The following is a 13,868-nucleotide window of genomic DNA, read 5'->3' as shown; positions in this document are numbered from 1 at the left end:
ATTTTATGAAATCAGCATTATCCTCATACTAAAACCAGAAAGAGGCATTACAAAAAAAGAGAACTACAGCCCAACATCACTGAACAAAGGTGCAAAAATCTGCAACAAAATATTACCAAACCGAATTCAACAAGACATTAGAAGATCATACACCATGACCAAGTAGGAGTCATCGCAGGGACACAAGGATGGTTTAACACCCATAAGTCACACAACGTGATACACCACATCAACATAAAAATGAAGGATAGAAATCATTTGATCATCTCAATAGATGCAGAAAAAGAATTTGACAAAATTCAACATCTTATGATAAATATTCTCAATAAAGTGAGTACAGAGAGACATACTATAAAGTGATATAGGACATATAGGATGGAGACAAAGTTAATATCAAACTTAACAGTGAAAAGCTGAAAGTGTTTCCTCTAAGATCAGGAAGGATGCCCATTCTCACCAATCTTACTCAACGTAGCATTTAGAAGTCCTAGCCACAGCAATTAGGCAAGAAAAAGAAGTAAAAGGCATCCAAATTGGAAAGGAAGAAGTAAAACTGTCACTATTTGCAGATGATATATGTAGAAAACTTTAAAGACTCCACCAAAAAACCCCACAAAACAACAACTATTACAACTACTAAACATACAGGATACTAATTAGTATGCTATTATTGTCTTTCTATACACTAATAAAGAACTATTCAGAAAGAGAAATGGGAAAATAGTACCATTTACAATTGAATCAAAAAGAATAAAATACTTAGGAATAAATTTTATCAAGGAGGTAAAAAAATGTTTACTCTGAAAACTAGAAATTATTGATGAGAAACACTTGGGATGACACAAAAGAAATGGGATATACCATGCTCATACATTGGAAGAATTACTGTTAAAATGCCCTCACTACCCAAAGCAATATACAGACTCAGTGCAATCCCTATCAAAATACCAGTGGTATTTTTCACAGAATTAGAATAAACAATCCTAAAATGTAAACAGCCAAAGAAATTTTGAGAAAGAATAAAACAGGAGGTGCCATGCTCCCAGGTTTCAAGCTATATAGCCAAAGCTAAGGTAATCGAAACAGTATAGTACCACACAAAACAGGCACGTAGACCAAGGTACTAGAATAGAGTCCACAAATAAACTCATACTTACATGGTCAATTAATCTTCAACAAAGGAAGCAAGAATATACACTGGGTTAAAGACAGTTTCTTCAATAAATGGTATTGGGAAATCTGGACAGCCATATGCAAAAGAATGAAATTGGATCATTTTCTTACACCATATACAAAAATAGAGTCCAAATGAGTTAAAGACTTAAATTTGAGGTTTGAAACCATAAAGCTGCTAGAAGAAAACATAGGCAGTAAGCTCTTGGACATCAGTCTTAGCGATATTTTTTTGGATCTGTCTCCTCAGGCAAGGGCAACAGGAGCAAAAATAAACAAATGTAACTACATCAAACTAAAAAGCTTTTGAACAGCAAAGGAAACCATCCACAAAACAAAAAAGCAACCTATTAAATGGAAGACAATACTTGCAATGTATCTGATAAAGGTTGATATTCACAATATATAAAGACTCCTACAACTGAAAAGCAAAAAAAAAAAAAACAAAACAAAAACAAGCCATCTGATTAACAAATGGGCAGAGGACCTAAATAGACTTTTTTTTTTTTTGCAAAGAAGACATGCAGATGGCCAACAGACACATGAAAAGATGCTCATCATCACTCATCAAAAATACAAATCACAACCACAATGGGATAGCACTTCACACCTGTCAGAAGGGCTGGTATCAAAATGACAAGATATAACAAGTGTTGGTGAGGCTGTGGAGAAAAGGAAACCCTGGTAAACTGTTGGTAGGCACATAAATGGATGCAGCCACTATGGAAAACAGGAGGCTCCTCAAAGATTAAAAATACAACTGCCCTGGGACCCAGCAATTCTACTTCTGGGTATTTTGCTGAAAAAAATGAAAATACTAATTCAAACAGATACAGGCATCCAGATGTTCATTACAGCATTATTTATAATAGCTAAGACATGGAAGCAAACCCAAGCATCCATGGGAAGATGAATGGATAAAGAAGATGTGGTATATAGAGACAATGAAATATTACTCAGCCCTGAAAAATTAAATCTTGCCATTTGTGACAATATGGATGGACCTAGAGGGTGTCACACTACAAAGTCAGACACCGAAAGACAAATGTTATGTGATTTCACTTAGAATCTAAAAAACAGAGGATCCCTGGGTGGTGCAGCGGTTTGGCGCCTGCCTTTGGCCCGGGGCGCGATCCTGGAGTCCCGGGATCGAGTCCCACGTTGGGCTCCCGGCATGGAGCCTGCTTCTCCCTCCTCCTATGTCTCTGCCTCTCTGTCTCTCTGCCTCTCTCTCTATCATGAATAAATAAATAAATATTTTTTTAAAAAGAATCTAAAAAACAAAACAAAATAAACAAGTAAAACAAAATAGAAATGGATTCATAAATGCAGAGAAAAATCTGGTGGTTCCTAGAGAGGAGGGGTGGGGGGAATTGGGTGAAACAGGTAAAGGTGCTTAAGAGGCATAAACTTCCACTTATAAAAAAAAATAAGTTTTGGGGGACCTAACATAGGAACTATACAACATAGGGAATATAGTCAATAATGTAATACCTTTGTATGGTGTCAGATGGTAACTGTATAAAAATACTGAATCACGATATTGTGCAGCTGAACCTGATATATTTTATGTCAATTATAATTCAGTAAAAAATAGAGGTAAACAGTGGCTCTCTTTGGGCAAGAAAATTATGAGTGATTTCTGTTCTCTGCTTTTTTTTATCATTTTTCAGTTCTTTCCACAATGACCAGGTGTTAACTCGTGAAACGAGAAAATTAAAAATAAATATATAAATAAAAGATAAAAAATTATGAAACATTTAAAAGATGTCACAGAGGTATTATAATTCCTTTCTGGGGTGGGGGAAGGGGGACACACACACACACACACACACACACACACACACATTGCCAACCCTTGAACAGCTGGGTTTGAACTGTGTGGTCCATTTGGATGCAGATTTTTAAAAATAAAGTACTGTGAGTGTATTTTTTCTCTCTTATGATTTTCTTAATAAGATTTTCTTTTCTCTAGCTACTTTATTGTAAGAATACAGTATGTAGGGATGCCTGGGTGGCTCAGTGGTTGAGTATCTGCCTTTGGCTTCTTAGGACATGATCCCAGGATTCTGGGATGGAGTCCCACATCGGGCTCCCCGCAGGGAGCCTGCTATTCCCTCTGCCTGTGTCTCTGCCTCTCTCTGTCTCTCTCATGAATAAATAAATAAAATCTTTAAAAAAAGAATGCAGTGGGTAATATATATAACCTACAAAATATGTGTTCTTTATGCTATCAGTAAGGCTTCCAGACAGGAGGCTACCACTAGTTAAGTTTTGGAGGAATCAAAACTTATACATGGATTTTTGACTATGTGCAGGGTTGGGGTCAGTGCCCCAACCCCCACGTTGTTCAAGGATCAACAGTATCGCCTTCATAACCATTATCTAAATAATGGGGTAGCCAACCAAATATGTAGGTTAATCTTCCCTGAACAACCATTGTTTAAGTCCTCTCAGTAGGTCCTTATTGGCTAGAGGACCGAGTCCGGGTTCCTTTGCCAGGCACCCAGGGCCCGCAGCTAGGACACAGCACGTCCCCCAGCCTCTATCCCCTTCTACCCCCGTGTGAGCCGCAGCGGGGCCACACTTGTCAGTGAGCAACCCACCATTAGGCCTTTGTTCAAGCTGCGTCCCTGGCCCATCATGCTTTTCCTCCTATCTGCCAATCTTCAGAGGGGCTGGGACATGAGATGGGCAGATCCGCCCTCCAAGGTGTCATGAGAAAAAGGTCCTTACCGACCACAGAGAGCAGCAGCAGGACACTGCAGATGACGATGGACACAATGATTGCGGTCTCACTGCCCCCCAGCTGTAGCGTGGCGATGGTCTGATTGAAGTTGCCTACCTGGATCTGTGTGGAGGTGGGGGGAAGGGAGCTGTAGCTTCCCTGGACCTGTGCCTTGGCTCCTCTGCTCGCTAGCAGTGGGGTCCTGGGCAAGCCGCCTAACCTCTTTGAACCTCTGATGCCACATCTATAACCCAGAGACAACTGCGCCCACCTCCCGGGAATGCTGGAAGGGCTAAATGAGGGGATGCTTGGCAAGCCCTGGCCGAGAGGCAACACTCAGCACAGAGGACTGTGTTTATTATCGCAGCCTGGGGAGGAGCTGCAGAGCAGCAAGAGAGGCAGGGCAGTTCACAGGGTCTGGCTGCTGTCGCCAAGTACCTGGAAGGCTGTTCCAGGACACGGGGAGCAGGCAACGTTTGGGGATTCAGAGGGCATAACAGGGTCTAGAGTGAGGGTGCAAGGGAGTTTTCCCAGACAGAGCCCTCCTAGGCAGCATGTGCTGCCTTGGAAGGAGCGAGCTCCCCATCCTCAGAGGTGTGCAAGCAGGTACAGCCTAGTAAAGGTCCCACTTCTGGGCTCTCTCTGCCCTCCTGTTTCCCTTCCGTCTGTGACTCTGCATGGTGACTGGCAGCCCAGACTCTAGGTGGAGCATCAGGTGGAGCAGGGGCAACTTCTAATGCCCTCTGATGCTCCAGCCCCATCAGGCCTCTCTGGGGCTGCTCACTGACCAGGAGCAAGTCACTAAATTCTTGGGCCTTTCAATAGAGGATGTAAACCTCTGCTGTGCTCCCCTGGCCTCTTCCACTGAGCATGAAAATGCTTAGCTCTGACACACAAGGAAGGGGTGGGCCCTCAATCAGATGGGGCAGGGCTGGGGGCCAGGTCTGCCTCCACCTAGCGCACCCTGTTCACTCACTGTGATGGGCAACTGCCCCTCGGCTGTGCCCAGTGACTCATTGACCGAGCAGTGGATGACTCTATCTGAGACAATCTGGATGTCACAGGCCACCTGGCCTATCTTGATCCGGTACTCGTGGCTCTCGAGCCCCAGGCTGTCCTGCTCCTTCTGTGGAGGCAGAGTGTGTGGGGGGGGTGCTCGCTGAGGTGCACGGCTGAGCCCGGCCCCATTCATCCCTGCCCTGACGCCCACTGACACTCACATGGATGACCAGGGTGAGGGGCTCCCCGGGGTGGTGCTTGATCCACTTCTCCCTCTTGGCCGTGGAGAACTGCGGGTCAGGGAGGTAGTCCAGGCGGAACCTGCTGCCCCGCCGCGCCTCGTCGGGGTCCAGCAGCTCCTCCGCCACAGCCGCCTCGTCCGCATAGGCCCGCCCGTTGATGAAGAAGTCCACAGGTGCTGATGCGTTGCTCAGGGCCCCAGGGGATGGGCAGGTGATGAGGGTGGAGTTGAGAACTTTGCAAAGCTAGTAGGGGAGGGCCAGGGCCAAGGGTGGGGATGGACAGACAGATACAGAGAAGTGACAGATATGGAGAAAGGGGAGAGATTGAGGTTCAAGGAGACAGAGAGGGAGAGACACAGTGATGCGGGAGACGCAGTAGGGTGAGGCCCGCTCAATCAGGGCTATGGGCTGCTCCCCACCCCACCTTGGCCCCTGCCCCCTCACCGTGGGCTCCCGGCCAATGTGATGCACGGCCATGGACACATTCTGCACCATGTGGAAACGCTCACCGGCCACCGTGATGGTCCTGCCGCCACTGTGGGGGACAGCAAGCCCCATCAGCCCACCTGCCACTCCAGAGCGTGAGCTCAGCCTGAGGGTCAGGGTCTGGGGTCTCACCTGACAGGGCTGCGGCGGGGACTGATGGCAGTGATGACTGGGTTCTGCATGTACTGGAAGGTGAGGTTGCTGCGCACGCAGCCCCGGCGCTCGAAGCGCACGCACACAGGCACGGGGGCCGGCAGGGCGCCCTCAGGCACCGTGCAGGTGATGCTGGTTTCCGTGCGCCTGTGGGAGGGCAGTGGTGTCATCCGCAGGGCCCCGGCCTCCCACTGATGGCTCCCACTTGCCCATCGGCCGGGCTCAGGCCCGTGCACTTGGCCTGGGTTCCAGGGCTCCTCTGCCGCTCCCAACCTGGTCTTCTGGCCCCATGCACAGAAACCTGTTATTTCCATATTCCTACTGCCCCGCCTCTGCTCCGCTGTGCTTCCCACCTTCAACACCTTCCCCCTCCTCTGACCCTGCCCACACTTTCCAATCTTCTGCTCCATCCCACACCATCCAAGAAGCTTTTTCCCAGAGCTCCTCTCTCCACTGCACCCCTGCTGAGGAGTGGCTCTGAAAGCACTGACTTTTTCCCCAATCTCAGATATTTCGATTTCCTGAGGGAGTGTCTGCTTTCCCCTGGGGGCTGAGACCGCTGGGCTCCTCTTGGTATCCCCTAGTAATGACCATCCTTGGGCCCTGGTACACAGGAAGTACATAATAAAAACAGGCATTTCACCAAGAGGTTGTGGACCACACCACTGCCACCAAACACAACCCTGGGCCAGCCAGAGGATCTCAGAACGTGTGGGATCATCACCATTTTCGATGAGCTGTCACTTACAGAGCACCTACTGTATACCAGGCACAGAGTACTATTCATAAGTACTACAGTATGAGTACTACAGAGAACTCATACTGGTTCTTACTAGATGAGGATACTGAGGCTCAGAGGGGGAGAGGGGCTTGGGCTAGGGGACACAGCAGGTGAAGACCCAAGTATCGCTTGGTGCAAGGATGTCACTCCACTCATCTAGCACCCCCACCCCAACTCTCCTGGGCTAGGAGTGGCCCAGGACCAGGGGCTTACACAAGCTCTGTGCAGGGCTCTGTGTCATTCACCAGGACTTGGAGCTCGGAGCCCACGTGGAGGTCGCTTCCGTGAATTATGATTCTGGTGCCCCCGGCCTTGGGGCCCTTGTCAGGCTCCAGGAATTGGACCAGGGGCAGCTGTGGGGAGGAAGACAGGTGGTGGGGCCTCAGACTTTCCCCCCGAGTGTGGCTGGTGGGGTGGGCAGGAAGGTGGGAGTGGCCTCCCTTACCACGTAGGAGAAGCGCTCCCGTGACTTGCCCTCCTTGGAGGCGTTCACTGTCACCACGTCTGAGAATGGCCCTGGGGCTGGCCCTGTGGCACACACAATCCTGCGGGGAGGCAGCTTTGGTCAGCGGAGTGGGCTGAGCATCTCCAGGGCTGGGTATTCTCCCTTAAATAATGCCTCCCAGTCCACCCGGAGGGTGTCTGAGCTCCCCACTCTTGCACTCGACTACCCACCCCTCCCACTCACAGTGGGGGCTGCTATCCGGCCAGGGCACCCAACAGCATCACCCACATCAATACTGAAATCATTCCCCCCCAAAATGAAATCATTCCCCATCAGGTGGAAGACAGCCACTCTGAAACCCCCAAGTGCCACCCTGATGCCAGGCTCTTCCCCGGGACCACCCTCACCCCATGACTTTCCCACACTTCTGCAAAGATATGAAAAGGGGTTGGATAAGATGGTCTCTTTGGACTGAACGTTCTCCAACCATGAGGACATCTAGGCTGGTAGACTGATGGCCTTTCTGCAAGCCAGACTTACAGTCCTTTCCCCTGCCACCCCCAAGGAAATCCAGCTCACTCCCTGCTACTCTAGCAGCCCTCTAGCCCCAGACCCTGGTACCACACCAGCAGCCCCACACTTTGTGAACTGCAAGGTTTTTGTTGTTGTTTTGTTTTGATTTTTGTATCAGTGCCAAGTTTCTGTGGAAGTGGAACTGGTCTAGGGGAACGTGGGAGGGCTTCCCAGAGCAGCAGGCATTGAAATGGGAACTTGAAGGGTAAAGAGGAGTATCCAGAGCAGAATGGGCAGGATGCACACGGAGAGGGGATGGACTTGAGCAAGGTCCAGGACACCTGGAGGTGGGCCACTTCTGGGGAGCAGCAGGGTGCCGGGGAGGGTGGGATGACAGAGGGGAGAGAGGAGGGCAAAGCTGTGGTTGGCACTTTTGGGGGCGGGTCGCTAGAAGTCATTTAGACCCCACCCTGGGCACTGCCCACTACTTACTCCTCTGACACCGTGTATCTGTTAGCCAGTGGCTCACAGGCTACGCTGCCAACCCACACGCCATGGGCCACATCGCTAAGCCGCCGGCCTAGATTCCTGCCTCGGATGGTCAATAGGGTCCCGCCATCCAAGGGGCCACTCAGGGGCTCAATCTGCCAGGGGACAGAGGATGAATGAAGTTCTGAGGCTTGGAAGGTCAGCAGCCTCCTCGCTCACCCACCCCTACTATTGCATACACCCAGGAGGAGGCATGACCACGTCCACCTGCTGCTCAGGAGAAGGTACTGGCTCTGAGAGAGTTGGGACCACTGCTCACTTGACAGGTCACTGGGGCTGCCAGTGAGGATGTGCGTGCGGGTTACTGAGCCCACGTGGGCATGGGGATGTGAGTATGCATGCACAAAGTCAGTGACATTGGTGGGGGGAGTCTCCAGGGGACGACGAGGTCCACCTCCCAGTGGCCAAGTCTGACCACATGATCTTGCATCCCAGCCAGAACTTATTGGGCCAGGGAGGGGCACCTGGCCAAGGCTAAGCCGATGACAATCCCTGTAAGACTTTCCTTTTTTAAGTTAATTTTTAGAATTTTATTTAAATACAATTTGCCAACATATAGTATAACACCCAGCGCTCCTCCATAAGATTTTCTTCACTGAAACTGAGGCTTGGTTATTACTGATCTCAGTTATCATCCTATTGGCAAGGTTTCCCCGACCTCGCTATAAAAACTAGACACGAGCTCCAGCGTCTCTCCCACCCCAGACTCTCCCCTTTATTCTGTTTTTCTTCATAGCACTTACCACCTTCTATATGTAAATTATTTATTTCCTTACTTATTACTGCCCACCCTCCTCCCCCACTACACCATTAGCTCCATGTCGAGGGTGGTACTTTGTTTTGTTCACAGCTGTGTCTCCGGCACAGAGGGGGCCTGGCACCCAGCAGGTGCTCAGTAGGTTTTACTACATGCATATGCCTGGTCGTGTGCAAGCACAGGTGCACGGGTCTGAGAGCCCATGCGGGGTGCTATGTGTGTTGCACATGCAGGCATGTGGTACGACAGGCCTCCGTGGGTGGGGGTGCTTACCGTGCGGATCTCGGGGGCAGGGCAGGTGCCAGGCAGGGGCTGCAGGGGCCCCCGCAGGCGGCAGCCATCACTCCACACGCACAGGTGTCCCAGGTCCTCCCGACCTAGGCACTGAGAACAGTCGGGGCTGCCCATGGCACAGTTATAGACTTCCACTGGGAGAGACATGGAGGCAGCATGGGTCAGCGCCCCCATGACCACGGCGCCCTCTGCACTCACCCTCGTGCTGTGGTGTCCCACCCAGAGGTGAGTCCGGGTTCTCCAAACTCTCCAGGGCCTGTGTTCAGCACAGTGCAGCAGCACAACCTCATTAAAATCATCTGCCCTCACCGTGACTCAAACAAGTGGGAGCTCTTTATCAGCCCCAATTGACGGATAAGAGACTGAGGCTCGGAGAGGAGGAATGACTTGCCCAAGGTCACACAGCCCGTGTGTGGCAGGGCTGGGCCTCACACACAGGCCTGAGTGGAACTGTTTACCCCCCAGTGGAGCTTGGGGATGCTGGGGAACCACCGAGCAATGTGGGCTCTGTGGGCACCAGGGCCTCAGATTCTCAGGGTGGCCCAAGAGGGAGTGTGGGGAGGGTTCTTCAGGGCCTTGGGTATGCAGGCTGGTTCTAGGGTCTCTCTGGGGTCTTCATGGTAGGGATGTGGGGGGCGGGTATGCTCACCAGGGATATCCAAGGCTCTCCATGAACAGGCTCTTAGAGAATTGACTCAATACATGTAAGAGCCGTAAGGACACTAGCCACCATCTGGGGGTGCTGACTATGTCCCAAACACAGCTGTAAGATTTGTGTGTATCATCTCAGCAAATCCTCACCAAGCCTTCTGTGAAAGGACCTGTGCCTCATGTCACACGGGGACAATGAGGCTCAAAAGGGAAGGCTGAGGAAGTGCCCAAAGCTGCGCAGCCATTTTGGGCACAGAGATGTCTGGCCCGGAGCAGTTGCTCAATGGATAAGTACTGAGCGAGTGACCAGGTACAGAATGGCAAGGCTGGGATCTGAGGGCCTGTGCGTAGGGAACAGCAAGTGGGACATCTGTGCCTGCGGTGAGCACTGGCTGAGTCCCCCAGTGCAGATCCCCACCCGTTAAGGCTGAACTCCCTGGGGACATCTGGGTAGGTGGGGGTCCCCACCTGTCATGGGGTCAGGGCTGTCCAAGAATCGGGCTGGCTGCCCCTTTAGTTGGAGGCTGAGTGGAAACACCTGGCTCTTCTGGGTTGTGTGCAGCTGCAAAAGGACAAGAAAAAGCATGAAGGACATGGGTGATGTCTAAGTCTCTGCTAGGGGAGGGGATGGATATCATGAAGACAGGAGAGGGCAGGGCTGTTGAGGATGGGGAGGGATCAAAAGGAGGAGGGGAATAGGTGGGAAGGAAGGAGTAGAGCATCTGGACTTATGCAGGCCTTTCCCCACCCCTCCATCCCCCCACACTGGAGCCACACCACTTACCACCACTTGGTTGCAGTGTACAGTGGATTCATTCACCCATATGGCTTCAAAGACCTCCTCTGGCCCAAAGCTACATTCTAGGGCTGCACCCTGGGAAAAATGGGGGCACTGAGGAGTCATATCAGCACTCATTACCCTCTACCATCAGCACATCATGGTCTACCACCCTGAGATGTGGGCTGGGTCTTACTCGCAGGCTCCCACCCCTTCAGAATGTCCTTCCTGGCCTTCATGTCCAGTGTTTGAGGGAAACAAGGAGAGGTGAGAACCTAGAACTTGGCTCTTGTGCTCTCCATGCCACCAACACCCTCAATGGCCTGAACCAATGGCCTTTTACTCAGCTCACAAAGTCCCAGCTCTTTAGCATGACTAGCATTTAATGCTCATCCCAGTAAGACTTCAACCCACCCACCCCCCACTTTCTGTCCCACAGGCCAGTGCCCATGCCATAGCAGGACACTCTGACATGGAACAGGCTGCCCTGCCCTCGGGTCTTTGCCTAGTCCATTGCTCCTACTCAACAAATCTCCCCTTTAACCCTTTAATTACCCTGCAAAACTCAACACAGCCTTTAGAATCCAGCTCAAATGTTCCAAAGACTTCCTAGACCCTCCCCTTAAACCAGGTGGGCACCCCTCATTTGACCATTTATTCATTTAGCAGAGGGTTGGGTGCATGTGAGGGGCCCTAGGAAGTTCCTAAAGCCTGCCCCCACCCTGTATGTTGAGGACCACCCTCAGCCCCCTAACCAGGCTCTGTTTACACTGGTCTCCCCACTCCTTGGGGAGGGTTGGGGTTGGATTTTAGCCTATGTGACACTTCCAAGGGCAGTGGATGGCAGTAAAAGAGCTCAGGTTCCATCAGTTTGAATCCTACCCTCTGGTCCTGCCTTGCTGTGCAACCCTGTGCAAGTGGCTTTCCTGTCTGAGCTTTGGTATCCTAAATTTTGTAATGGAAACAGGCTTCCCTACTCAGTAGGGTTGCTGGGGAAACTGGAGATCATGTATCTTTAGCGGGTTACATACTGTGGGTAACTAATCTATGCTAGCTGTTAGTATGCAGGAGGTGCTCAACACGTCTGTTGACTAAATAAACAGGGCCCAACGTTGCACCCTCATCTTGCCCAGCACAGGCCTCCAGGGAGCAGTATCAATAAATATGTGCTGACTGAACAAACTCAGGTTTCATGTGTGTTAGGTCAGCCTCGTGGCAGGACTTCCTGTTTATATCCCTGTTGTCAGCAGATGTGACACCCCGAGGAGAAAACAGGTCAGCACACCCCTCTGCCCTGGCCTGACCCCTCTCCCCCTCTCACTCTGAAGCTAACACAGGAAGGTGGCTGTTGAGCTCATTTGCCCACGCTAAGCCAAGAGGGGGGGTCCGTCCTCTTGAGCCTCTGGGCTCAGGCCTCAGCCCCTCAGGAGAGCAGGCCCAAGCTGTCTCTGGGCTCCCCAGGGCATGGGCTCAGCAAACAGGCACACTGTGTCCCCCAGGCTATACACAGCTGGGACGCAGCAGCCCAGATCCAAACCCAGGGCACAGGCCTCCCCCATGCCAGGCTCCTGTAGCCCAAGGGAGCAGCACCGCCCTCCAGCGCAGCCCAGCCCAGGCCCCTTCACACTCCAGAGGCTCTGTCCCACTCCTGCAGGGTGGAGTCAGAGGGAGGGCACCTGCCCCTTACAAAGCTCCAGCCACGAGGCTGCTTGACACATCCCAGATGCCCAGCACGTGGTCCCACGTGTGACAGCTGTCACAGGCCTCTGCTCACCCCCTTGGAAGCAACAGATGGTGAGTCCTCAGGAGCTGGGGAGGGGGACGGCTGGCACACGTCCAGAACTCGTCAACACTTCCCACCCAAGACACTCTTCCAGGAGGGACCCAGAAAGGAGCTGCAACTCCTCCTCCCCATGTGTGGGTGGGGAGGTAAAGGCAGACTGCTGGGAAGAGCACTGTAGCAGGAGTCCGGTGCTAGGGTGCAAGTCCAGCCCTGCATCATGTACCTCAAATCACCTACTACCCCTCTCTGAGTCTCCTGCTCCCCATCTGGACAAGGGGGCAGTGCAGGGGACCTCTGGCCATTCTTCAGGTAAGACATGCCAGCCATGAACTGCAGAAGTGCGTCCAGAATCACAACTAGGGGCGGGGCAGGCAGGACATGGACAAGGTTCCCCTGTGGGCTGCAGCCCAGCTCTGCCAGGAGAGCTCGAGGGTTGGGGAGTCTGGGGGTCCTGGCCAGGGTTTCCCTCAGAAGCTGTTAGCTACCTGCTGTCCCTTGGGCTGGGCCCTCACCACCCAAGTCTCTTTCTTCCAACCCCCTGTGACCACACTGGGGCTTTCTCAGACAAAACCTGGAAATTCAGAGACGCAGAAGCAAAGTGTGGGTAGAGGGCCCAGAGCCTGGGTCCCCAACCGGGACGGCCTTCTCCCCGTCCCTGCCTGGGTCTGGCCTCCACCTACCTGGAAGGCAGCATTGGCGAGATGCACCGGGATGCTCTGCGAGCTGCCTGTGGGCATGGGTGCCAGGGCAGAGGGCAAGATCTGGGGGCAGTCCTGAGGGTTCTGCAGTCAAAACACAAAGAGGTGAGGGTGAAGCAGGAGCACTGCAGAAGAGACAGGACTCATGGCCCCTGCTCCCCGCGGGGATGCCTGCCAGCCCAGGCAGTGAGAAACACCGGGAATAAAATCACAACAGCCGCCACCACCGAGGGAGACGTGCCCAGTGCCTTCCACACACCATCTCCTTTGTCCCTCATGACACGCCTATGGGCAGGAGACTCTATGGCCCCATTTTACAGATGAGGAAACTGAGGCACAGAGCAATGAAGTAAGCTGCCCAGTGATGGAACCAGTGCCCCCCGTGGCTGCTCTGGGGCATGCCTCACCAAGGAGGTCAGGAGGCTGAGGCTGAGGCTGAGGCCTGGCCCCATTCCCCATCTCTGGGCCTCATCTTTCTCAGCTATAAAATGAGGGGCTGCACCCACTCTCTGAGACTCGGTCTCCAGACTGGCACACATTAAATGATTCAGAAAGAAGAAACTCCAGGCTTCTGGATGGCCCTCGGCACCGAATCAATTCGCCAAATCCTAACTCCCAACAGCCCTGTGCAGTAGGTGCAATCGCTATGCCCATTACACAGCCCAGGAAGTCAGGGCACAGAGAAGCAGAGCAGTTTGCCCGAGATGGAATGGGCAGCACAAGAGGCCTCTAGTTGTCCAGACTGTTTGCTGACCACCAGGCCCAGCAGCCTCACCCAGACTGGTCCGTTTCCCTGGGAGTGGAGCCCGCTGCAGACCACGGAGGCCTCGGCTGCCGA

General features: G+C 52.0%; 1 protein-coding gene across 1 annotated transcript in view; it reads right to left on the bottom strand.

Annotated features, from left to right (window-relative positions):
- PLXND1 (plexin D1) overlaps positions 1–13,868 on the bottom strand; it is a 55,673-nt gene that overhangs the window by 13,903 nt on the left and 27,902 nt on the right. Inside the window, exons 9-20 of the mRNA XM_077857742.1 lie at positions 13,013–13,114; positions 10,556–10,645; positions 10,240–10,333; positions 9,100–9,254; positions 8,013–8,164; positions 7,008–7,107; positions 6,776–6,915; positions 5,761–5,928; positions 5,587–5,677; positions 5,122–5,385; positions 4,878–5,027; positions 3,910–4,024 (exon numbers count right to left, since the gene is read on the bottom strand). Coding sequence (XP_077713868.1) covers positions 3,910–4,024; positions 4,878–5,027; positions 5,122–5,385; positions 5,587–5,677; positions 5,761–5,928; positions 6,776–6,915; positions 7,008–7,107; positions 8,013–8,164; positions 9,100–9,254; positions 10,240–10,333; positions 10,556–10,645; positions 13,013–13,114 — 1,621 coding nt within the window. The remainder of the gene's footprint in view (positions 1–3,909; positions 4,025–4,877; positions 5,028–5,121; positions 5,386–5,586; positions 5,678–5,760; positions 5,929–6,775; positions 6,916–7,007; positions 7,108–8,012; positions 8,165–9,099; positions 9,255–10,239; positions 10,334–10,555; positions 10,646–13,012; positions 13,115–13,868) is intronic.

Source organism: Canis aureus, chromosome 19, assembly GCF_053574225.1.
Source record: "Canis aureus isolate CA01 chromosome 19, VMU_Caureus_v.1.0, whole genome shotgun sequence".
In the NCBI taxonomy this organism is placed as follows: Eukaryota; Metazoa; Chordata; class Mammalia; order Carnivora; family Canidae; genus Canis; species Canis aureus.
This window is presented reverse-complemented; position numbering and strand designations above follow the sequence as displayed.